The sequence below is a fragment of the Colius striatus genome, chromosome 7 (genome assembly GCF_028858725.1).
Source record: "Colius striatus isolate bColStr4 chromosome 7, bColStr4.1.hap1, whole genome shotgun sequence".
Lineage (NCBI taxonomy): Eukaryota > Metazoa > Chordata > Aves > Coliiformes > Coliidae > Colius > Colius striatus.
Window position 1 is genome coordinate 22,576,136 of NC_084765.1, and position 26,286 is coordinate 22,602,421.

At 39.1% G+C, this 26,286-nt stretch overlaps 2 protein-coding genes across 9 annotated transcripts in view; both read right to left on the reverse strand.

The window, feature by feature from the left end:
• Positions 1 to 557: 557 nt before the first annotated feature.
• Positions 558 to 13,028, reverse strand: ARPP19 (cAMP regulated phosphoprotein 19). The gene is made up of 3 exons (XM_061999112.1): positions 12,824 to 13,028; positions 7,701 to 7,823; positions 558 to 3,845 (listed from the first exon to the last, which is right to left on the reverse strand). Exons 1-3 carry the CDS (start codon positions 12,866 to 12,868, stop codon positions 3,675 to 3,677), a joined length of 339 nt encoding a protein of 112 aa, XP_061855096.1. The 5' UTR covers positions 12,869 to 13,028; the 3' UTR covers positions 558 to 3,674.
• Positions 13,029 to 16,541: 3,513 nt separating this feature from the next.
• The window catches only part of ATOSA (atos homolog A), a 49,842-nt gene continuing 40,097 nt past the window's right edge, over positions 16,542 to 26,286 (reverse strand). For all 8 annotated transcript variants that reach the window (XM_061999254.1, XM_061999247.1, XM_061999248.1 and 5 more), the window contains 4 exons: positions 25,845 to 26,003; positions 24,011 to 24,079; positions 23,005 to 23,204; positions 16,542 to 17,740 (listed from right to left, as the gene is read on the reverse strand). In XM_061999254.1, coding sequence (XP_061855238.1) covers positions 17,587 to 17,740; positions 23,005 to 23,204; positions 24,011 to 24,079; positions 25,845 to 26,003 — 582 coding nt within the window. In that variant the 3' untranslated portion in view covers positions 16,542 to 17,586. The remainder of the gene's footprint in view (positions 17,741 to 23,004; positions 23,205 to 24,010; positions 24,080 to 25,844; positions 26,004 to 26,286) is intronic.

Genomic DNA, 26,286 nt, shown 5'->3' on the forward strand with positions numbered 1-26,286 from the left:
CAGTGTGGCCTCTGAATGAGCTACTTCAATGGGACATTTTCCCCCTCAGTTTGTTAGAGATGCAGAGTACAGAAGGTGTTAACTATGACCTTGGTGACTGAGCTAATTGTGTGAATACACCACATGGATTTTGAAGCCGTGCAAAGATCAGCACCTATGTCACAGGCTGAGTATTGAATTAGTTGGACTTTTTTCTAGTATCTTGAAGTTTTGGAAATGTTGCCATGCCAACAGCCTATAGCGATGCAAACTCCTATATGCCAGGCTAATTCCCAGATATCCCCTTCACTCAGTGCAAGGGACCAAAACAATCATCTGTTACGGAGTTTTCAAACAATAAGCTTTAATTGCCTTATTAGAAAAATAAGCACTGAAATATATATAAATGTGATTACATTGCAGTAATTCTGTAGTCTAACATACTAGAAAACAAAGCCCAGTTGTATTGTTAATGGTACAGAGTAGCAAGATTTAGGGTTTAGAAATTTTCCAGAGAGAATACCGAAGTAGGTTTTATCTTTTAGGAAACCACAGTAAAGACGAGACAAATCTCCACATTGCAATAAAAACTAGGTAGATCAATTTATTCTGTATACTATACAATGTGTAAGTTTGTAAAGAACAATTGACATTTTTATCACCTTAACATCTTGACTGGGTGTAAATATGTCCAACAAAATGTACTCCTGTGGCCTTTACACAAACACTGTCCTACTACATCAAGAACAATGAGAGGGAAGCCTTTGGTGCTACAGATTTGGGGACATATCTGTGAAGATTTAATTAATCCACTTAACTATGTCAAATAAAATGTTGGTGCTATCTGCTATTAGAAGCCTACATGAGTACTACTCTAGTAACTAAACACTATCTTTAAAGGCAGGATACTAAAGGGATTGCCAGTTACAGTGTGGACAGGTTTTCTCTGAAAAAGGCAATTATCAAATGGTAAAACTCATATAATACATTATGTACATAAGTTTGGATAGCTGAGTTACCTTGCTGGAGTAAGCTGAAAGTAAGCATCAATTTGCAGTCACGTTTCATTTACTATTAAGTGATTATTGGTCATAAGGTTTATACAGTGGATAGAATCAAAATAGCTGTTCCTGCTGCTGAGGTCTGTCAGATGAGAAGGCTCATAATCAGTCACTGAGCTAGTTAGTATTACAGTACTTCAAATATACACATGGATAATATATTCGTAGCTGAATTTGTAGTAATCCTAAGAGCTGCAAGTCACCGAGTGAACATCGGAAGAGCTTGTGTTGTCCACCCAGCAGGACAAGCTGAGTTGTAGCTAAGTGAGTGGAATGTTTAAATTCAAATGGCTATTTTTTTAAAACCTTCCCAAAAATCAAGAAAGCTCACCTTGTGTGAGCTACAGAATAGCGGCACCAGACACCACACAGCAAGTCGCCTTAAATTGTTCAAAATTTGTTTCAGGCCCAGTCCAACCATTCACTTTCCATTTCATTTATACATACAAAAATAAAGAGGGATTTTCACATTAGGACAAACATCTATGAAAAGCAGTTTGCCTCAATATATCCAGTTTCCTTGCTATTCTCCCAGCTTAATTTCTTACTTAAAGTAGTCAAATAGGTCTGTTTCTTCAACCAGTTCTGCAAAAATCACAGATAGTACTAGTGGATGATAAGGAATAAGGATAGGCTTGACAGAGCCCGTTTAATGACTAGAAAGGGTCTAGATAAACTTGAAAATAATCAAGTTAGCAGTTTCAAAATTCTCTGGAATGGCTTCTCCGAATCAAAGACACTGTATAGACATCGATACACTTTGCTCATGTTCTGAACAAAACAAGAGCAGATCAAGATGATCCCTTTTCTTTTGTTTTCTTATGTTTTCCTTTAGAAGAGAGCACTGCAGACAACATGGGCCAGCGTTCTTTAGACTAGCAGTCCTTTATCCTGCAAGATCTTTCTGAATATGTCAACACAAAGTGCATCCTTCTAAAACCATGCATCTTTAAGAGTGTCTTCTTTTACAATACCCACAGTGGTGCTTTGTTATGCTGTTTCAAAATCGTTTCTTTAAAGAAAAAGGTATTTGGCAAACTGATCTTTTTAAAGAGTTTCTTATACTCCCAAAGAAGATCAAGACTATGATTACCTATATGAAAACAGATTACATTATGGATCGTACCACACTTTTAATATTCTGAGTTCACTGAACAAACATGTTTTTAAATGCATCAAGTTACCTGTCTAGTACCAACTGTGTATTTTGGCAATCTGGTAGTACTGTACACTAATACATCCTAAAGACGATCTGAAGTTCATTCCTATTTTCCGACATTAAAAGTTACCTATTTCTTAATAGGTCATTAAATAAAACCACTTCCAGTTCTTTGTTTCCCCAAAGCCAATGAAGGCTGCTGTGTAACAAAGAGAAAAGGAGATAGTTTACTCTAACTTCAGGAGGGAAAAAAAAGAATTTATACCTTTCTGCTTCCAGAAGTCTAAAATAGCCCAAAGACAATTGCATATCAAACGTTAGCAAGCCTAGATTTGACATTTGCCACAGAGCAAACTCCCTAGAACAGTACATTTAACCATCTTCCATGTCATTAGACAGAGCATTTCAGCTTTAAAAGCTTAAAGAGCTACTGAACAGAAAGGGCACTTGACTCCAAATATAGGTACAAATTCCAGATTTCTATTTGAATGCCAGACGTTGTTGCAAAACAAAATATACAACTGCAAAAACATGAGGCTGAGTCAAGTGTCAATGTAACTGTTTCACAAATTTCAGGTGTACAATTTTTACTTTCAGTAGCAAGATTCTGGGCTCTTAGTTTCAGGACAAGTCTTCGAAAGATACAGAATCACTTGTGCTTTGATTGGCACGTTATCTGCTTTTTAAAATGTAAAACTAATAGACGTTTGCAAAAGGTTGTGCAAAACTATTGTATTTACAAAAATGGCACAAGAGTGAATTCAACAGTCTATGCACATGCACACTTCATTCACATCTTCAACAAAAGTGTGTCCTAAGCTACAGAACTGAAAATAATACCAGCTTCAACAGGCAGTTGTCAATAAGCACTAGATTCACAAGAGTTACACCAGAATGGGCAAATATTGCCCAAGTAAAAACTCTATTGTTAAAGCTGAAACAGGTTTAAGGCCGTTCAAGTTCAAAAGCAGAAACAAAATTCAATCGGAGCCCTGTCTTTGTTTTTATACATGCTTTACCATCTAGCAACTTGTGGTCTAAACCTCTATTTTAGACAACAAACCCAAACACAGAAGAAAAACCCAACACAACTGGAGGTTATATTAAATACAAATATGCTGTAATTAAGAAGAAATAACAAAAGCAGAAACATTAGAAGTTGTAAAACTTGCGATGTCACTTGCTGGAACCAGTCCTACACTGGGAAATAGGCAATATGTACATTTTCAAGTAGATTACATTGCTCTAACCAAACTTGTCCGTTTTAATCAGTGCATTGTTCTCAACTAGTCCAAATACTACACGTTTTACTCTTAACAGTACTCCCTTAAATAGCAGCACATGCTATCGCTACCTGCAAAGCTGTCAGTCTCATGACTTAGTGTAAGAAAGAAAAAGGGGCATGTGAGGGTGAGAAATAACTATTAAGGAGAAATAACAGGAATGAGAATAATCATGCAGTTCAGCTGTTCTCGTCAGCCAGCCAGCTTGCTAGCAACAAGAGATGGTTTCCGCTGTGGAAGATCCTGTGGAGTAGGAATATGGTCACCAGTGACTTCTGTCTTGTCAGGAGCTGCAGTAGGCAGTTGCTTGTTCTTCATCTTTGCTTTAGCCATGTTGTAATCACCAGAATCAAAGTATTTTTGCTAGAAGACAAAACACAGATGTATTTAAAAGACTGAAATCTTATCAGAGACATACACTGAATTACAAGGATTCTTTAAATTTAAGAAGTTCTAAAATCTTTCTGATTTTGCAAGATGGTCCTATGTAGATTAAAAAAAAATCTTATCAAGAGCACACGTAGCTAAACTCTTAACAACAGGTGAGTATATAGTTAAGGTACTCTATATACACCATTAAACCCACACCATATGTGAACATTGCTTTTGCCTTAGTTTTCCCAAGAGCTCCAGTCTCAAGTGAAACCCTGGGGTTTGTAAATTTTCTTGCAGTGAACGGGTTCTGCCATACACCATAACCAAACAATGCATGAACTAAAGCAGAAGATGAGCCTACTCTATCATACCAGAAGATCAAAGGAGCGTGAAACTGCAGGCTAACAAGAAAACCTTTATCTGCGCACATTAAAACAGTGGAAATATAATCCCTAGAGTTCCCAAACCAATTTCACATCAACTGCACAGTCCCTTCTGAAAAGCACCATTTGAAGGAAACTGTTACCCATGCTCCAGGTTTCTACTGAATACAAAAGTAAGTTCATTAAGTTTGAATTTCTAAAACAATGTTCCTTAGTATTTCTGCAATTTTAATTAGTGTTACCTTTAACAGTCTCCTTTGTTGTCGGGTTTCTCTAAATATTAAGTTACCTATGGATATTAAAGCCAAATGACTTATAATTTATCCTCATCATGGTAAGATGAGGCATGGAATGTCATCAAAGGTCTGCATCGAGTCCTCAACTGCCCATAGACACATTTTGCAGAAAAAGTTGTATTTTGTTTACATCTTATTATGCAAGTCTACTGTTAAGGTATTGTAACCCATGACTTTGAACAGATTGTCATATGAGGCCAAAAAAATTAGATTCAGGAGAAGGTTGTTTATGCAAGGCATCCTGAATAAAGCTTTAAATGTTCCCTGCCAGAGCCTTAAAGTTACTAAACCTAGTTTTCTTATGCAGACAGTAGAAGACAGTAGACCACACACTTTTATTCATAAACCTTCCCAATTAAATCCTATTGATGGTGTAATCCCTATTTACATCGCAATGTTCGAGTACTGCAGATTAGACCTCAAATTGTAACATAATCTAATCTGGAAAAAGGTCTTTCGTATTTCACCCTTCAAGACTGAAGCAATCAAAAGAAACTTGTAGGGCATCTAGGTTATAACAGAATCACTCAATCTTTCTATTTGTTGCTACTGTTAATAGATATCTATTTCTGTCCGTGTAAGAGTTTCAAATGGAATCTACCTACAGGAGTGTAGTGCAGTATGGTTCTCATCTACTCTTCTTCTGGATAATGTGTGACAATAATGGTGTGACCATCCAATGTAGAACATTTCTGGAGAGGAAATATCAATGGACAGAGAGTGTCCTAGCTGCCAAATCAAAGAAAATCTAGTTTACAGCTGACTACATACATTGAGAAGAATACCTGAGAAAATCTACCATCTTCCATGCGTTAGAATATTAGTCCATTTCTTTCTTTAACTTATTTCTTTGTTTTCCTCTGATTTACTCTAGCTTTACATAGATGGTCTATATTTGATCACCTCTTTCAAACTATGTCTGTTCAAGTGTCCCATCTGAAAGCATACTTACTATCCTCACTCTATTTTAAACTTCAGCAATCCAGGCAGCCTGAAGTATACCAAGTGTCTATATCAAGTAAAGACACTTCTTCATTTAAGACAGTGAGCACATTAAACAAAAACAATAAATAATAAAATAGAAGAAAGTTATTACCACCACATCAAGAGTGGAGACCTGAAGAATCTGAATTCCAAACTGAATCAGTATCCACAACTCTGTGCCATCTTTCATCAAAGTAGCAAAATCCTTAACAGTCAAATTAAGATGTCCACTGGTCTACCTCCGCTCAAATTGAAAAATATAGGCTGCAACAATTGTTGCATTAAGTAGTGCTATAATCAAGATGAAGATACTGTACTGATTATTATTGCTGGTGGTGAGTTTTCCTCATACTTGCAATGAGTGCAAGCAGTCATAATTTTTTTATCGCTATCAATGTCTAGCAAGTGGATGGTGGCCTGTTTTGCTGAATTATCATCACAACACATACTTACCTTCTCCCTTCTGTTTCTACACATACCCTGAACCCAATTAAGTTTCATTCAGATTGCTTTTGATGACATGATAGTGTAATTTACAAAACGAATCACCTAATCTACCACCTGCCCATCCCCAGCAGCCATTAACTATGCCGCATGTGCTCCAACTTGTGAGAGAAAACTTATCCAAAAACCCTGCCAACAGTAACAATTTCCAGATCACAGAATGGTAGGGGTTGGAAGGGACCTTTAGAGATCATCTAGTCCAACTCCCCTGCAGAAGCAGGTCAACCTAGATCAGGTCACACAGGAACATGTCCAGGCGGGTCTTGAAGACCTCCAAGGAAGGAGACTCCACACCCTCCCTGGGCAGCCTGTGCCAGGGCTCCCTCACCTGAACAGTGAAATAGTCTTTTCTTATATTTAAATGTAACTTTTTGTGTTCTAGCTTCATCCCATTATCCCTTGTCCTGTTGCTAACTACTATAGAAAAAAGGGATGTCCCAACCTCCTGACACAATTTAGATATTTGTAAATATTAATAAGATCCAACCTCAGTCTCCTCTTCTCCAGACTAAACAGCCCCAGTTCCTGCAGCCTTTCCTCATACGAAAGATATTCCAGTCCCCTGATCATCTTGGTGGCCCTGTGCTGGACTCTCTCCCGAACTTCTCTGTCCCTCTTGAGCTGAGCCCAGAACTGGACACAGTACTCCAGATGAGGCCTCACCAGGGCACAGTAGAGGGGGAGAAGAACCTCCCTTGGCCTGCTGGCCACACTCTTCCTGATGCATCCCACGATGCCATTGGCCTTCTTGGCTACGAGGGCACATTCCTGGCTCATGTTTAGTTTATTATCAATCAGGACTCCCAGGTCTCTCTCTGCAGAGCTGCTCTCCAGCAGTTCAACCCCCAGGAGATGTTACCAAATAGCCCAGAATTAGATCAGTGCTGGACTCCAACAGCTGTTTTGCAAAGGATTTATACTTGGAACCATTGTGTGCACTCAAAGGGCCTAGACAATAGTAAAAAACAAATCCAACACTGTGACAGCAATGAAAGCACCATCAGCAGGGACATACCAGGATTATTTCAAGAACCGAATTCTAGCGTGCCTGAAAGGTGTTACATAATCACTTTATGAATAATTAATCTAAAAAATAAACAGCTGAATAACTAAGAAAACAAGATACTCTTGTTAAATGTGGAACAGTACTGAAGTACTAACTCTTCATTCTTCTATGATTATTATTCCCTTAAGGTGCATATTCAGAACTATACCAACACCCTCAAGCCACTGATGTCACATGGTTTAAGACAGCAGATGTTAAGCTTCCATGTGCTAAAAACATGGATATTAAGAGTAGATATACATTTTGAAGGTCACAGCAATGGGCAAGATAACATCAGCACAAAGCACGGATGCAGTTCTGACCCTTTGTGTTTAATGTTTTTCATAAAGGCTATCTCAATATCACTGAGCCAGCTTCTAAGTTTTTTGTTTTGGTGTTTTTTTGGTTTTTTTAAGTACAGTTGAGCCACTGATGCTGTGAACAGCTATCCTGCCAATCTGGCATTTGTTTTGTGGAAATGAATTTCTCTTCCTTGTGCTTTCACAGACAAAGTTTAAATTTCTCAGGACTATTTTACTCACTTATCCTGGCAAGTAAAAAAAATTAGAAATTACAGATACAGGAATTTTGGAATTTCTTGTCTATGCCCTGTGAACAATAAAGAACTCACTCCTTTTTGAAGTCTCTTCCTCAAGAAGTCTGAGCCTCCTGGCTTCTGGCCCAGATGTGGATACCTTGCTTTCAATTTTGCTTCTTCAACTTTTTCTGGGCTGATCACCTTATCCTCCATTTCCTGAAAGACAATTAGCAATACTGTAAATGAAATATACAATAATGAACTAGTTACTGCAAAACCGCTCTGCAGGTAATTCACCAATGTGCCAATTGCTGCTACCAAGTGAACATACCAATTACTTGAACAGACTTCTTTATGCATTCTCTCTGGAATAGTGACAGCAATTGTAGGAGTTCAGCCTCCCATCTTAGATAGTTCTAAGATGGTGGTCATGTGTTTGAATCTAATCAGTGTAATTTCTCTTTCACATAAAAGTAATATACACTAAAATTAAGTTATTCGGTTTGCGGGAAAAAAGAAAATCTCCCAAACAAAAAGCATGTTTTGGACAAAACAAGGGTTCCACTAAGAACAAGCAAATGTTGAAAGCTGGGTAAGAGCCACAGGACATTTTTTTCAACTGCATTTGTTTCACCATGAAGTGGTACAGATAGACTAGTACTTGCATTGCCACAGTCTAGTTTGTATGACTGCTTTAACTGTCAGGTGTTGACATTCTCCATGGAACAGTATTAAAGTAGCTCTGTCTCAAAAACATGCCCACTATTGTATTAATAGCAATACGGTATTTCTCTATACATGTCTATAATTATCCTAAAAATATGAGGATTATGACAGTTGAATAGTGTAAAATAAGACGTCTATTTCATGAGTATACTGTAAAATATGGTTGCTCAAATTAATCATTTGAAGACATTAATTTGGCAAAAATCTCAATCTGCACATCCACTGTTTCAACACTGACCTCTGCTTTACATTCATCTGTTCTGGTCCATGGAGCAATTCGATATATGAAGTAAAAGTTCTTCTATTAGATCATTTCTAAAATATTTTCCATTCAAAATTCTGTTTTGCTACTTTTCAGTGTTTGGCCCAGGCCTTGTTTTGGTTTTTATATAATGCAAATCATTGCTAGTTTAGGGAAAATATACATTGATTTGCAGTGACTGCTACAGTTCTTGAATTGTTATCTGAAGTGATGGAAAGACTTGTTAGTTAGGAATGAAGAACTGCCATTGAAATCAAAAGGGCCAGACATTCACCTGTGACTAAGGTTTAATATCCACTTAAAGCTGCTTAGGCAGCCCCTTCACACTCCTTTCCATCAGTGTCATCCTCCTTTTCATTGCATCAATCAGCATGACTGCATGTACTCCACATGAATGGGCTACAGAAATTAATCCAACAGAAAAAGAACAATCTACTTCCCCATTCTTTCTTAGGCTGTGTTTCATTTGGATCAGATCCACAGTCTGGATCACAAATCAGATGCACAAACAGGTATGTAAGCAAACACAGCAACAAGGAGGGCAGAGTAACACAAGCAGTTGGGAGCTACTTAAGCCAGAACTGTCAAAGAGCTAGGGCCACCACACTAGCCTACCCCAGTGCTTTTCTCTCATATAAAAACTCTTAAGTTCTACAACACTGAACATATTTATGGGAAAAAAAGAAACAAAGGTTATCACAACACCGGAACTAAAATTTCTAACCAGGAAAGACAGAAATTCTCCTGCAGTTTAAGAGAAACTTCTTCGAGGACAGGAACCAATGATTTTCTTAGATGTAACACAGCTAGGCAACACAATGCAAAACACAAATGCATATAAAGGGCAAAGCTTACCTGACACTACTGAACAGAGAATTATTCTGTTTCTCACTATATAATATCCTAGCAGCCAAAACCACAGTTTTCATTTGTTATAAAGATCACTCTTCAGCTGTTTTTCTTCCTATTGTGCTTTATTATCATGTGGACACTGACTGGATTTTCTCAAAAGCAATCCTTTCAGCTAAATACTTTCAACATCTAATGCTGAATCACTGGGTGCTCACTGTTGAGCCAACAGACAAAGCATTTGAGGGGCATGTTTTGCCAATACTAACCAAGAGGAGACTTTTTTTAAGAACAGAGGCCAACAATAAATAGCTTACATAAATAAGTATTCATGGTGCATCAAAGGAGACATTAATGCAAACTCACAGAGATGACAAATCATAGCACAGCAGGCAATCAAAACACAAAATATTGTGTTATGCATAAATGCAGATAAAAAAAGACACAGCCTGGTCACTTCCTCCTGATGACCACAAACAAATAAGACTCAAAAAACTATCTCAGACAAATTAAAGAATTTCAATACAAAGACTTGGGGTATCAAACAAAACCGGCTGATGGTACTGATGGCAGGTTCATGGGGTACTGAAGAGAACAGTTATTCACATAAAATATAGTTAAGCTGCAGAAATCCTTGCCAAAGGACACAAAAGGTGCGAAGAACTTAGATGGATTCAGAAAGCAACCCAATGTATTCATTTGCAGCTCAGGCGGATTTTAAACCACAGATTGACGTGACCTGGGATGGCCTTCTGGGGAAGATCACTGCATTCACGTCCTGACCTTAAGTTCTTCTGTGGACAAGACGGTATTGAGCACTCTCAGAGACGTGTTGCTGAGCCCATAAGGCCATTCATACATTTAAAACGTTCTCCCTTGAGTTACACAAGCAGAAACCGAGTGACTAACAAATGACTAGGGGGGCGGAAATCGAGATACACCATGCTCATCATAGTGACAACCACACAGAAGTTATAATTTTAGTTCTTTACAGGAATTTGACATTGCTAATGAAGCCTGCTTACTTTGTTAAAAGGATCAACCAGGAAGGCAGTGGTTACCTAACTCATTTAAAGATAGCTTTTGCTTTTAATCTTTACAGAGGTATTACCAGTGTAAAGTTCCATATCTGTTGCACAACTGAACTGCATGGCTAAAAAAAGAGCCACTAGCCTTTTCAAACTCTGGTACGAAGAGCCCATCCTCTTTAGCAAAGGACATCAGACAAAATATGAAGTAGAAAATGGGAAGAATATGACAGCAGCACAATTCTACAGCGAACTGACATGGCAAAAGCCAGACGAGAAGCAAAACACATCATGTCTAACAGCTTCCTGGAAAATAAAGGCTTTTAAGGCAAAAAGGGAGTCAGTCAGTCCACCAAGCACGTGTTCTCCAATGTCTAAAGTTTCTTTGTTGCTAAACTTCCTTCCCTGCCCCTATCCTGACTTTTCACATTGAGAACAGGAAACTCTGGTCTTTGGCAAGTTTTCAATTTATACCACTCTCTTGTTTAACACAGAATCATAGAATGGTAGGGTTGGAAGGGACCTTTAGAGATCATCTAGTCCAAACCCCCTGCAGAAGCAGGCCAACCTGTTGCTAAATGTCAGAAAAGTTTAGAAAAGAGGTCTGACATTGAAAACTCTGCCTCGAACTTCATTTAGGGGCTTCATCTTTTTTAAGAATACATATGAATAAGTACTGCAAAGGTGGTTGTTTCTGCAAGTATTTCAGAGCTAAGTATCAAGTCAATGTTCAGTTTTGCCTACCCACACAAATGGTTTTAGGGAAGGTCAATACTGCATTGCCATAACAGCACTGGTATTACGGCATCCTAATAGCATATAAACTCACTGAAAACAAAGATTATTTTATTGATGTTAATCGGCCTCAACACCTTATCAGATTCAAACTAAATTAGTAGATCAGTAAAGGACTCCCATCTCTCAAACAAAGGGTAATCTTTCAAAACAGTACGTAATCACTGTGTTTCGAGACTCAGCAAAATCATTCCCAGTGACCTGACTATATGAGATGACACTAGAATTCGTCACAATAAACTTGCTACCACATGTTTTACTATGCTCTTATTACAGAGCTATTCTAGGAGTGCTGTATAGGCCAGGGATTTATTTTTATAGGCTTTGAACGGAAACGGCATCCCTTCAGTAGTCTACCTAATATGAACATCCAAGTTGAGCTGGAGAACACACGCATTTAAGAGTAGATTACATACCTCTCATAGAAGCTGGTTCTGATTACTGCACCTATTAAGGTATCGTTCCATATTAGCCCCCAAAGCTCGCCTACTTGCATGACTAACTCATATTACAAATTGTAAATTATTAAACAAAACCTTGACAGCTGAGGTAGATTAAGCTTTTTCTTTTGGCGTCCATAGCAGCAGTACTGGTGTTTCATAACCGCTCCCTATCCAAAATAGCTGTGGAGATGGCAAATGAGTCCACTCGGCAGTGACAAGACTGAAAAACAAACAGCTTCTTAAAGCCACAGGCAACAGAGAGAAACTGCTAACAGCCTATGGTCATCTATGAAGTCAAATTCCACCTAAAAAACTATAAAATTCTTAGTTACAGCAATGACATAACAGCGCCATCACAAGATATGCCAGCCACCTATTCTTCCTAAAAGCCTTAACTATAACAGGCCACAGCCATTATGTTGTGGATATTTGTCGTCCTAAATAGCTTCCATTAAAAGCTGAAAAATTCCTGAAAGTGAAACAGAACTTTAGCCACCGGATTATCGCTGGTCTCCAGCCGCTGTGGTTATGAGCCGAAAGCATTCCCCTCGCCCCAAGGACGCCCCGCCAGGCTGAGCACCCGCCAGAGAGCGGGGCCTGGGGAGCGACGGAGCGCCATTAGCCCGTCCAGGCCAGAGCACGCCGCGATTCACCAGAGAACAAAAACTCCCAACTGCAGAAGCCAACATGGTGGTGCGGCTCCAACGCCTCCGCCCGCCGCAGGGCCCGCACCCTCCCAGCCGCTCCGGCTGCGGCACGGGGCGGCTTCTCGGCAGGCCCCGCACCCCGTCCCGCCCGAGTCAGCGGCAGAGGGCTGCTGGCGAGCGCCGGCCCGGCTCCCACCGCTCTCCCGGGCTGCGGCAAAGGGATCGCGACTCCTCCCCCGCGAGGCCCGCTGCTCCGAGGCGGCTCCGGGCGCGGCGCGGACGGCGGCCCAGCCCAAAGACGCTACTATAAGAGCCGCGGCGGTCCGCGGGGCTCCTCCGGTTGAGGGAGGCTGAGGTCCGGCCACGGCGGCCCCGCTCCGCCTCAGCGCGCAGATGGGAGGCGAAAGGCGCCCCGTGGGGCCTCCCTCTGCTCCGCGGCGGGGCTGCCGGCCGGCTGACCACCCACCTTCTGCTCCTCGGCCGAGGCGGGCTCGGGACTCTCGGCAGACATGGCGGCGCGGCAGCAGCACGGCGGGGAGAGGGCGGGCGAGAGAGGGAGGCGCGACCGCCGCTCCTCCGCGCAACGCAGCGCAGCCACCGCCTCCCGCACAAGATGGCGGCCGCTCGCACGACGGAGCGCCGGCGGGACCAGACTTGCTTCGCGCTCAGCCTCCCCGGCGGCGCGGCCGCGCTCCTGCCGCTTCCGGCTCCGCCCCGGCGCCACGCCCGGCCCAGGCCGGGAGCTGCCGGGCCCTACGGCGGCCGTCTCTCGGGCCGGCACGAGCCTCTGCGCAAAGCACGAAGGCACAGCCCTTGAGGTATAGATTTTACGTAAAACTCAAGGCAAATGAATGGACGCTATACCTTTTCCTACAGAAAAACGTCACATCCTCGCATTTTACACCGGTTTCTGGTGATGTTGACTTCCAGCTCTCACAGCAGGGTAGCTCCTGAGTTCCGCATGCCCTCCTCTGGGCCGAGAATCAGCCCACGCTCACCCCCACTGCAGCCTCTGGCCGGAGGCTGAGGGACGAGCCTAAGCACTGGCTGTGTGGCCTTAAGGACCAGAAGAGAGACTGAAACAGGTCAGAAGTCTCTCAACCAAACAGAAGCTGCGATTTTACCACAGATGAGTTTTACTAAAAGGCTCTCAAACCAGTAGTTAGAAGGGCGATTGTTTTTTGAGCAAGCAAGAGATTTTGTCCAGAGATGACGACTGTGTAGTAGCAGGGACCTCAGGGAATGTGCATATCCATCACTGAGAAAGGGATAGAGCAGGGCAGATTGCACAGGGACATCATAGAATGTACTAGCAAGTATTTTTTTTCTTGATAGAAAAAGCAGTTATGCAGAACCAGGGAGAAGTGGCCTGAAGATGTAAAAACCAGAGCAACACATAGAAAACTGATGAAGTTTGTAGATTTTGAAAGGAAACCGAATGACAAAGTAGCAACAGCAGACACGAATGCAAACTTGAAGAATTTCTTTCGACTCTTAGGAAATGGAGGCAAATTAGAGATTTCATTATTCAGCAGTTCCTTAAATAGCTTAAGGGAACAAGCATAAACTATACAATACAGTGGAAGGATAGGAAGCAAATTAAGAACTTCAGGAAAAAGCACAAGCTGTTCAATGGCCTGAAACAGAAGAATGCAGCACAGAGAAACTATGTACATTTTCTTAAGTATGTGCATCTAAAACAGTTCATGAAGACAGAAGGGCACAAAATTAATCACTGAAAACTGCCAAACAAACCTTGTAAAGACTGAAGGACTTGATGCTTCTTTTGTTCAATCTGGCATGATCGAGATAACTAGTGTACCAAAGACAGCATAACCTCAAGCTGGAGTAAGGAAATACTGATTTATAGTACACTTGATCAGTTACTTTTTTCCTTACCTGGTAAATATTTTCATCTTGGATGAAATTTTTTTCTTGAGGGTTTAGAGAACTAACAGAAGTAATCTCCAATTAACTACCAATTATCTAAATCATCTAAGATAAGCATTCAAAAGAAACTGAGTAGGTAGATAAGAAATTACCACAAAGAACAAAGAGAACAAAGGTTTCACATAATCCTACTTCCTTTAATGAAAAGGAAACAGACCACATGGAGAAGTGGGTGAAGGTGGCTCAAGTTCTGGATGTCTTCTGGCATTAATAAGGCCTCTGGCACTTCCTCATAGAAAGCAAGGAAACTTGACTAGATGACACTTTAATAGGGTGAATGCAAGTTTTTACTAGGGTTTCACAAAGGGCTTCTCAGGGACAATACTGCTCATTGGTTTTGTTGGTGAGCCATATAATGTACTATGAACTTCACTAAAATTAGCAGGTTACATTGAGTATGAGGAGCTACAAGAACACCAGAAAATAACTGCAATTCAGTTTCAAACAGAAGATTAGATACAATGTTAGAAGTTCAATCATGACACATGCAGGAAAGCCACCATACTGGGAATAAGCTGGTGAGACACCTGCTATACAGGATAATGCTACTCGACATCCACTGATCCTGAAAGCAATCAAGTATTACAAGGGGATGTATGAAGAGGACTTTAATCCATAAGTAAGACTTGTCCTTCCAGACTAATTGGCACAGGGAGGCCTTGCTTGGGATGCTGTGTCCATCTTGAGGCACTTGAAGACAGATTCAGACCAAAAGAAGGAAGCAAAGAAACAAAGCTGCAAAACATAAAATCTACAAGCCAAGGCTGACTGAACAGTTCTTAGCTATAGAGTCCAAGGTTGAGAAGGGAGATAAAAGAACTAAATTGTTGTCTTTGCTTATAGTGAAAAGGCAAAGTAAGATTTGACTTCAACTGCAGTAAGATTTAGTTGGACATCATAAATAACTCTCTCTTTCCATTAATACTGGAAAAGATCCCTGAGCCTCCATCACTGGAGGCCCTCATAAACCGCTACAACATTTGTCAAAAACAATTCTATATGGTTGAGCCTACTGAGTAAAGAAAAATCAAATTATCTCAAAAATTAGTCTAATTTCTTAACCTATGAAAAAATAATTCTGTGGAATTCAGTTCGTATTTTATGAACATTCAGCATTTCTCTAGCTGTGTCTCTAATGGAAATTGTTAACATAGATCAAGATGTAAATGGAAAATGGCTTAGTTAAATCAAAGTTGTGCATGGGTAATCTAAGGTCATTTTCATTCTGAATCCATATGGGGACTAAGATAGTCTGATGATTTACATCAATCAAATTTATTTCCTAGACATAACTCGTAGTGACCAAATATTTGAAATCCAAGCTTCTTTGCTGTTCAAAACAAATTAGTGTATTACTCTGAAGGGAGAAAAGGATGCCTTGAAGAAATCATTTAAAATCAGTGAGAGACAAACATACAAATACTTAATATTCTCAGTGCAAAATAAAAGGTTAATGTACTATAGGTGAATTGTGACTTTTAATGAAAAGTGTGTCCTTTTCTCATCCTTCCCCCCCTCCCCCTCAAGAATACAAGCTAACGTGGCACCTGACACAAATAAGTACTTTGAGAATACATGCTGTTTGCTTATGACTCAGTAGTAGCTACAAAGAAACTAGGACACACTCTCATTATACTAGTCTAGATCCTAGTTTTGTACACACTACAGCTGCGGCTGTACTTGACTTTGTGATCAAAATAAACCTTGTCTCAGTTTTACAAGACACACAAATGACTAGAAACTGCAAATAATCAGTTTTTCCCAAGTCTGAATAAAATAAATGCTAGTTGACCTTTGAAAACCTAGTGTAACAGAGGGGAAAACACTATTCAAGTGGGGAACTAACACACAGTATTTGAGCTTTGCCCCTTTGTAGCAACTTGAATATACAAGATAGTTGATTAGTATCATCTGGAAAGTCTGATCTCCCTTCCTTTCCCTGGCAGACTTCGGGGAGATTTCACGATACACCGACTTCTCTCATTCAAGGGCAGTGCTGAACACCAAAGATGCAAATTCATTCTTTCTCCGGAATCTTCAGATACGCATCCTTATCCTCCCAAATATGAAGGTCACCTTTCACATTACTGACACTCTGAAACCTTACATTGATGTAAAGAACACTTAGACCAAGGCAAGACAGCTGAGAAACTCAGAGATCTTTGGCAAACACTGTAAAGCTTTGATTTCATTATTAAATATATATATATATATCAAATATAATCAAATGTTTCTAACTTTATTTCTCTCAGTTACACAGTTTAACACTTAGCATAAACTGTTTATCTGACTGTTTTGTTTAAGGAATACACATACATACTGGAAAATATTTGTATGCCCAACGTAGCATTTCTAGTAAAACTTCCTATGGCCACCTAGTGGCCTATTAAAAATATTTAGGATTACATGAAGATTCTCCTCATCTAAAAACAAAACAAAAAGTACAGGTTTCATGGCGTTTGCATATATTTAAGATATAAATACTAATTTGCTTGCACAGTACATCCTTTAACACAATCTGGGAAATTAAATGTGGGAGGGTGTGAATGTTATGTGAGAAAAACCAATAACAAAGCAAAATTAAAGTGACCCTTAAGGAAGAAGAAATTGAGGGAGCAAGATATGAATAAAACCAATGATCTGAATGCATAAGTGAATAAACCACCTGTACTATGGTTCCACATGTTACTAAAACTGCAGGGGAGGGGGAGAAGGGTACCAATTTAGAGAAAAGAAGAAAGATAAATGCTTGCATAGTATGAAATGTTATGGAAATAATTCACCTGTTGTCCCCATTTTCAATAACTTAAATGAATATCACTTAATACATCACACAGATTAAAGACATCTGTATATATTTCAGATTTCAATATTAATGCCAAAAATACATAGTATGATTTTACATAGGATTTATGCTACATTAGAACACTAAGACAAACATCACTTGAGTATTAAATGAAACATTAAATATTAAATAACTGAAAAATAAAATAAAAAGTGTAAACACTAAACTAACTTGGGAATTTGCTATTGCAACACATCCAATGAAGTGGTTTTAAACAGTACAAAAAGATTAGATTTAGGTATGTTTCCAGTCTACTTGGAATACACAAAGCTCATTCCAGAAACCTTTTAAAAACTGGTCCAGGATCACACAAGAACCTTCTCTCTTGAGAGCTATTTCAATTCCTTTACAGACTGAACTTTATACTGTCATCTCTACCAGTCTTCGCTTGTAAGGAGTAATCAACAGTAAATCGAATAGTTCACCATTGTTTGCTAGCATCTTGGTGAAAACTGAGGATTTGTTGGAGATTCAGTGTAAGATTTGAGTTCATATGCAGCGCCGCTATCAACTTCCATGGATTTCCGAGAGAATAGGAGCCTTACATCTCTGTGGAGGTAGATCTTTCCAGATTTAGAACTCTGGAACCTGAAAAGACACAAATTTCTGCATGAAAGAATAATCTTTTGTTTTAGATATTGTTGAATTAAACATTTGAACATACAAAATTGGTCAGTTAAAATGAAATAACGTCGTTTCTGCTTTGTTTTCTTCTGCATTTAAGGCTCTGTTTTTAATCACTAATGTCATGCACAGCTTTGAAAGTTGCACAGAGTATCTGAAATTCACACTGCAATTATCTACATTCAAGATTAAAGTTCTCAGCAACACAGAAAGGCAAAAGGTGCTCCTCAGGGAGAGTTCCTGGAAGTGCCCAAGGGGTGGCCTAAGCACACACAATAGGGAAGTTTCAAATGTTGTCAACAAAGTCATAGGTACACTGAAATCTGTATTTCAGTGCTAGCTATGATATTGACAAATTTAATTTCTCTCTCCATGAAAGCATCAGCAATAAGTTTACCACTGCTTTATACCACATGCCAAATTTAAACCCACGTCTGGAAGCAGTAGGTATGGGGACCTCTGCAGATAGATAGAAAAAGGTTTTTACACAGGACATAGAGATATTTCAAAAAGTCTATAGTTCTCTGGCCCAATCACCAACAATAGCCAGTTCCTAGGTCCATTTATCTTTTTATGCTGTGACTAAACAGTCTAAATCAGATCCTCCAAACCTGCCAGGAACATGCCAGTTCCACTTTCCCTGAGATTTAACAACTATATTTAGAGAGATGAGATCTGCATTTCAGAGAATTCTATTCTATAGCCTTGATCTGGCACCACTCCTTAGTTTCCTTCCCTCAAGCTGGAAAAGCAGGAGATCTTAAGGAGTATTTCTTAGGGCAACTGAACCCAATGTCACTATCACTATGGCATATTAAGGAAGAAAAGCTATTGCTACCGTAATATAAACAGAAAAGCTCTTGCTTTTGTAATGACAAAATGTTACCATGACAAATGCTGAGAGCAGTGCACACTGTATTATCACGTGTGTTACAATTTGAATAGACTTTTGAAGCAAAAGTATCTCTAGAATAAACCTAGCCATAATCAGACTGAATTTCTGAGATGTGGGAGAAAGACAGGCAACTACAGAAGATCTGTTAAGGTTTCATAGTCTAGGGCAAGCAGGTTGCAGAAATGGATTCTGTGACACCATTTTGTTCAGACACGTAATACTGAATAGCCTGTAGTCATCTCCACAGTTAAAGGAAAATTCTCCTCTCCTACATAGAGCTACCAAGGGCATTAAACGTGGCAGGGTCCAGCAGAATGCTCCTGCTGGCTCCCACAGGGCTCTCATCCATCACTATTTATTTGCTCAGTCCTGTCAGTGTGAAAGCCCTTTGTCTGGTAAAGGAAAAAGATTCTATCTTAAGAGAAGACTCCAGAGGTGGGCACAGAAAGAAAAGTGAGAGGGGCAAGGGCCAAACTGAACACAATGAGCAGTCAATTGAGTATATAGCTCATAAGGCATTTTAAAATGAAAAAAAATATTGAAAGATCTTTTGCAGCAAAAGTATAGTTGGAATTAATATACAACAGACAGATCTAGTTATCAAGGCACTCCCATAGAGGTCAATTCCCATTTTACACAAGGATCTATCAGAAAACAACTCTCAAGCTCGATTTTTTAACTTCCCAAGCTTACTATTTTATATTGGCAAGAATCCTGCAAAAGACTCCCTTTGCCCAGTAAATAACACTTCTCTGTAACATGACTTTTCTGATCATGACATTTCACAACAACTGAAAGAGGATGAGTGTGACACAGTGACAGTGGTCAGGGAATTCTTCCCATCACTGCTTCCATCACCTGTTTTTTTTGAGAAGTGTTTATAATGTTTGGGATTTAGAACCATTGCTTTTCAAACATGCAAATACATTGGAATAGTCAAGAGATCATCCATTACATAGACCCTTGAAGAGTGGCATTAGTGTGGCCAGCATAGGACAGGCTCCAGAGCTGTAGTAGTTTTGTGTAAATGAATCAAGAAAAACACCACAAAGGTCTCTGGCAGACTTGTTCCTAGAAAGAGCTAGAAGAGCTAGAAAGTCTGGCAGAGGAAAGGAATGGATAAACATTACTGAAGAATGACAAACACAAGCACAAATACACACTTTGCTATTTTATAGTCTATCAAAATTCAAAAAGAACAGAGTAAGCTACTGTGAAGGTTTAACCCCAGTCAGCAATGAAGTACCACACAGCCACTCGCTTACTGTCCCCAGGTGGGATTATGGGGTAGAATCTGAAGAGTAAAAGTGAGAAAATAGTATATATCCAGATGGTCACAAAAACATATGTAGCAAGGTATGTTTTGCAAATGAAAATGTCTATACACCACAATCTATAAAACCTGTAAGCAAAAAAAAAAATCACTAGGACAAGGATACAAATGTCTTGATTGGGAAAAATTCTGAGAGATCTGAAAGTTCAAAAGCAACTAGTAAATCATAACATGGTATCTTTGTGTTCCACCAAGAAATGTATCATACGCAAGGTTAGGAAAATACTTTTCAAAAGAGTTTCTCAACACTTAGGGGAATTACTACTTCTTAACAACTAGTTTCAAGCTTACCCTTGACCTAGCCTTCAGCAAGAACCCCTGTTAGCTGTTAAGTAACAACAATTATGCCCATACAGTTAGAAGAGGCAATGTGTCAGTCACTAAAGCTGTTGACCAAGCTTTAAAAACTTGAAAGATTATGATCTCTTTAACTGCCTTTTACAGGGGTGCCAGAATGTGACCTAGAAACCAAGAGATAGCCGTCAACCTCAACACTAGGCAGAAATGAGACGTGAGCAGAGCTGGACTCACAGCTCTTATGCACACATAGATTTCATTACAATGCAAAAATTACTGCTACACACACAACAAAAACTGTATCCCCAAAGCATCTTCAAGTAACAACAAACTGCAGGTGCAACTCGATTTTTCTTACAGCGAATAAAGCTCTGCTGTCCATGCACGTTACATTTCATGACAATATTGTGGCTCTGGGTACAAATACAGTCAAATAACATACTGAGTAGTATCTGCATGCAGACACTGCATACACAATAAATCTGACATTTTAAAAGAGTCATAGAAAATCTGGCTGCCAATGTGAGGTTCCAGACCTATGCAAGCATTTTTGCTGAATTACCACTTGAAAAGAGGCTTTCATAACCAAAGTGCTGACAGCCTTGATTAAGGCCTTGCAAGCAGGTGTGACCACAATGCAGCTAACTGGTAGTGACTTCATTGGGTTTTTGAACAAAATTTCAACATGTAAGCTTAAGACATTTGTTTTCAACATTACTGCAGCTAAAATTCAAAGGCTGTTCTAAGCCAACTTGAGTAACAAAAAAAATTCTTAATAATGCAAATATTTTAGGGGTTTATATAAATTTTCAGTAAAACAGGTTTGAGGAATCATTGCTGCTTTCAAAAACAAAGTTTTAAAACCAATTGACGTATGAATTAATATACTACTTAGACTTTTTAAGCTCTCCGAACTAAAATTCATCTTTAGTAAAAGAAGGCATTGACAGTAAGTCTTTTGTAGATCTGAAGTATAATAAACCACAAGGCAGGTCAACATAAACTACTCTAATATTCCAAGGACTTTTAGAGTTCTTTCATTATGAGAAAAGACCCACTGTTTGGGTTCATCTCTGAAGCAAAATCCTGCTGGCATATTCTGCAAGTATTCACTTTCCAAGGTAAGAATCATAATTATCAGTTTGTTTTTCCATCCAGAAATTGATGCATTTCCAATTATCCATTATAAATCCATGAGCTGATCCCTTCCAGGTGTCTGAAAGCTGAGCTAAATTGTACCTGCATTTCAAAACTAGAAGCATCATAACTGCAACATTTCTGTCTCACAGAGGGTATCAGAAATAGGAAGCTCATGAAAGAAGACTTCCCTGATCAGAGTAGAAAGCAGGTTTGCCTGAAAATAGAAGGGTCTGTCTGTAACAAATTTACAAGCTACATTAAAGCAGAGACACAAGTCTACTACTCCTCACGCCTGTACACCAGACCCAGTTGGCAACAGATTTTCACCTATCTCTGCAGCTGATGACTGGCTCCAGTTCCTCTGCATCAGTTAGATCAACATTACAAATGAATAGAACCTTTTATTTGGGCTACAGACTCTTTCAGAATTTACCCCGTAAGAAAATTCTTAGAAGGTGGTTAAGTTGGTCGTGGCAAATTAGTGTGGCCTGAAAGGATAAATTTAAATCCAGGCTAAAATTCAGAATGAAAACACAGTTCAACAGCATCATAATGTTATTTTCACACTCCAGTAAACCAACACACATTTTTTTAATGACTGTCAGCTTTCATTTAATGGGGAAGTTTGGCCTGGAATCACTGCCATAGACAAAGTTGTGTTTCAAAAGTCTGCTGGGTAGGAATCAATGTCATTAAACAAAGAAAACAATATCTACCAGAAGTAACTCTACAACAAGTTAAAGAGAAAAGACTGGGATTTGATTTTGTTCTGCTTGCTCGCTTCAGAAGGTCAGCTGCCATTGGCTTTCCAAGTGCTGCAACGAAAGCACTGGGTCTGCACATGTGATTTCTTTACTACAATAATGAAGACAAAAAGTCTGTGAGCTGCAGAAGAGAATATATCCACCATTCTACCTTTGTTTCAAACTGCAGTCTCCACAACATCCCAAGAGCAGCAGCACAGCATCTGGTTTCAGGCAGTGCTTTGTAAATCATTTAAGGAAGATAGTGTAAATATTTTATAAAGTGAAAAAAGCATTATCAGCAGTATTGCATCATGAAAAAAGTATTTACATTTTTACCACTAAACATTGTATTTTTAGGAGTAACTCAGAACACTTTTTCTTTTACAGGCTATTCTGGCAAAGAGGCATGTGTGCAGGATACTAGGCACCTTCTCCACACTGAACCTTAGTTTTGGCTTTTGCCCATGTAACATCTACACTCATCATTTCCTGTAACCTCAAAAGTACATTGATCCAGCCACAACTAAATCTCTCTTGCTAAGGAAAGGATTAAGCTTTACAAGCCTGTACAAAATACTTTCCAAGTCGAATCCAAGTTATACATTAGCTCTTCTTCCTCTACTATCTAGCTTCAACACAAAGTTAAAAGTATTCTTTCTTTAGAAATAAGTCCATATACACTAAGGCTGGTGTGAAAGCAGTCATGAGAAATTTTGGCAGGTAGTTGTTTTTTTTTTGTTTTTGGTTTTGTTTGGTTGGTAAGGGGTTGTTTCTATTTTGTTTTGTTGTGGGATTTTTGGAACTCCAAGGCCCTTACCTCAGATGTATGAGGTAGCGTAGTAGCCTTTCTTCAGTCTGTTGACTATTTTCTTTATTGACAGTTCTCTTGATTTCTCGTCTCACAGGAACAGAGAAAGTTCTTTGCCGTAGGAATGTTTGATGATTAGCTGGCATTTCTCTCAAGTCATAGATCACCACAAACATCTTCACCACAGTTTTGTTAGGGTTAAATAAGGTCTGAAAAGATAGAGAGTTCAATATAATACTTTTTAAAGATGAAAAATTTAAAAAACCCCAACCAACAAAACTCAAGAATCCAACACCAAACAACAAGCCACACTCCACCTGCTAAAATATTCACTGTCCTCTATGCTCTTTGTTCCAGTGTCATACAGAAATGTTTACAGAAAAACATTATGTACATTTCCTGTTTTTTGACACTTCAGCTACTAATCCAAATGAAACATTACTTTGATAATCTGCATCCCCACTGTAATTTATTTTGCAGTCATCTTTTTGTTTACACTTTTCTAGACACAACATACTCAGAGTGGTGGGCTCTGCCTTTAAGTCTGAAATTACCAACATGCTACCTTAGACTGGGCTCTTAAAAAAAAAAAAAATGAGAGGTGTATCTTGCAGGTTCTAAACAATGACTGTGATTTAATTCTGGGTTTTACTATCAAAAAAGTAGGTGGTGTTCAAGTGTTACAAAATTTAGATGTAACTGACTATTTAATCTTAATGCCTGTAAAAGGATTTCAGAATTTGGACTGTGGCCTAATTACTTTTCCTTTACTACTTCAAAGCCACAGTGTCCGCAATTATTATGAACCTACAGTAACTGATTTTAAGTCTCTTCACAGCACAGATAGGTTCAAAGGTTGAGAGTCTCCTTTATTGTAAGAATCACACACAGATTTCTACTTTGCATTAACTACAGTACCTACAGAGATGCATATTTTCACTGCTAGCTTCATGCTCATCTCCAATAATCTCATTTTCTAGTGGTTTCAAGATATCTGTATCTGCTGAGTACATACCACTTGTATTGTTCCTGAAGGTGGTACCCGATAACCCCTTTTACCAAGGGAGTCTAAAGTAATAACACCCTAGGAAAAAGAAGACACACATTTAGTTCATGGGGAGAGATACAAACAACTCAAAATTGTTCTAATAATATAATTACATTTATTCAAAAAACAATTAGTAATGTACAAAAACTAAAAGCAGAGAAGGCAATGTATTTAAGATGCAGCTAAAAATCAACAGTAGGGGCCTTATTTTGGCAGACCACCTAAAGCTGCACAACAAATAAGTGGTATATCCTCCTCTTGAAATAAGATCTAAGTTCCCACATCTTGAGAGAGCTGGTGGAGGGAGCTATGGCATAAAAAAAAAAAAAGCTCTTTTCAACTTAGAAGCCATTTTGAAATGGTGAATTTGTCTCCTCTTCTCCATTGTTACATTGCCTACAACTGCACCAATAACACTCCAAATCTCACAGAACTAATTTCTGCTTTTCAAAGGCAGTACATTGACTTAATCTCCCATTCTAATCCAAACTTTATTGACACGGTTATCTGCTTTGTAACAGCTGTGGTCAACAGAACATGCGAGTGTCCCACATGGTGCTGCCCAGGCCACCCTTGGGGAACAAAAAAGGACTCCAGAGCAGAGATACTAGCTATAGAGACAGAAACAATGTTTCTGATGATGGAGGCATATAAAATAAAAGTGTTGTATTAATCCTGGGAGACTCAGCCATAACAGCATGTTTAGAGCAAGTAGAAAAGCCTGTGCTTCATTGTTTCAGCTAGGAAAATAACCAATGCTAATTTAATCATATGAGGAACAACGAAATCCCTTCACCTCCTAGAAAATAATCTGAAATAATCTAGGAAGACTTAAGTAAAACAACAGATACTTCTTTGCAATGGTTAAGACATATGCAAGTTTAAATTCTACTAATCAAACCTAATTTGTGGAGTCATTTCATTTTCTAAATACTTCTAAAAACAGAAGGTCAGAAATACGTTAAATGCTATTAATTTAAAAACTAAATATTGGGATAGCAGATGTTCAGTGTTTAACTTGCACATTTAAACAGTCTATTTACCATATTTTAGACAGACACACACATATGAAAACCTCCAAATATTAGACTGGCATGGAGGTAACATTTAGGTTACTTAACAGGCATTTGGAACAAATCTAGCCATCTCATTCAATGGTAGCATACAGGACAACATTTGCTTTTTACAAGGAAGCACTTTTAGACATTCAAATCTGTGCTGTCATCGTAGAATTGTGGGACAGAGTTAGCATACAGACAACAGGAACACAAACACTGTGTTGGTGCAAATATCAGCAAATCATGCAGCTTATGAGAATGCCACATATCATGCTAGCTCAAGACAGTATTTCCGTTAAAAGAAAGGGCTGAATAACTTTTGAGTCTAAGCAACTGTACCTTGGCCTGCACCTAAGCCACTTGCAGGCAGAGTGGTTAGTTACCCAGGGCAGCTACTTGTTGAGACAACAAAAAAGTATCTCATTAAGTCTAGCTATTGCCTCATTGCCTATTTTAAGTTAGGTGAATAAAAAGAGATGGTGAGGGTTGATCACTCCAGTGTGGAGGGAAACATATACATTCGATATACCAAGATGACAGCAGTTGAATGGTGGGGTAGAGCAATGGGAGGAAAAGCACCAGTTAGGTAAAGAAAAAAGGGACCAGAGAACTGCGTCATATGCAGCTGAAAATAATCCAGGTCCCTGCAAATCCCCAATTCCTGAACTTTCTGCTCACCAAGCTTTTATTTTTCACCTCCATCTTTAAAAATTTATTTAAAATAAATCAAATCACACACTTACCATGTAAGGAGAGGGTGCATTATCATCTGAAACACTGTAGAATGACACTTCAACTGGCAGAGTCATGTGTGTGGGACAAAAGACTCCACTTGCTCCCACTTCTGCTGTGAAACCCTCTACCACTCCAAGTGGGTCTAAGCGAAAATTCAGGACAGATTCCTGAAAAACAAAACATGTACAGCTTATGTTGGGAACACTTCAAATGAAACAGAGCAAAATTAAGCATCAAACAAGGAAAAAAGTTTACATTAAGAACCTGGGTCTTTCATAAGGTGACCCAACAAAGTCAACACTGAGGCAAAAATTATGATTAACAGCAGAACATTCAGCAAGATGACAGTGGTTCAAGAGAAAGTATCTAAAGTATCATCTAAACCCAGTCTTCATCCTACTGAAACTAGTTCAAAAACTCAGAGAATTTTACTGCAGCAGGATCTATTCA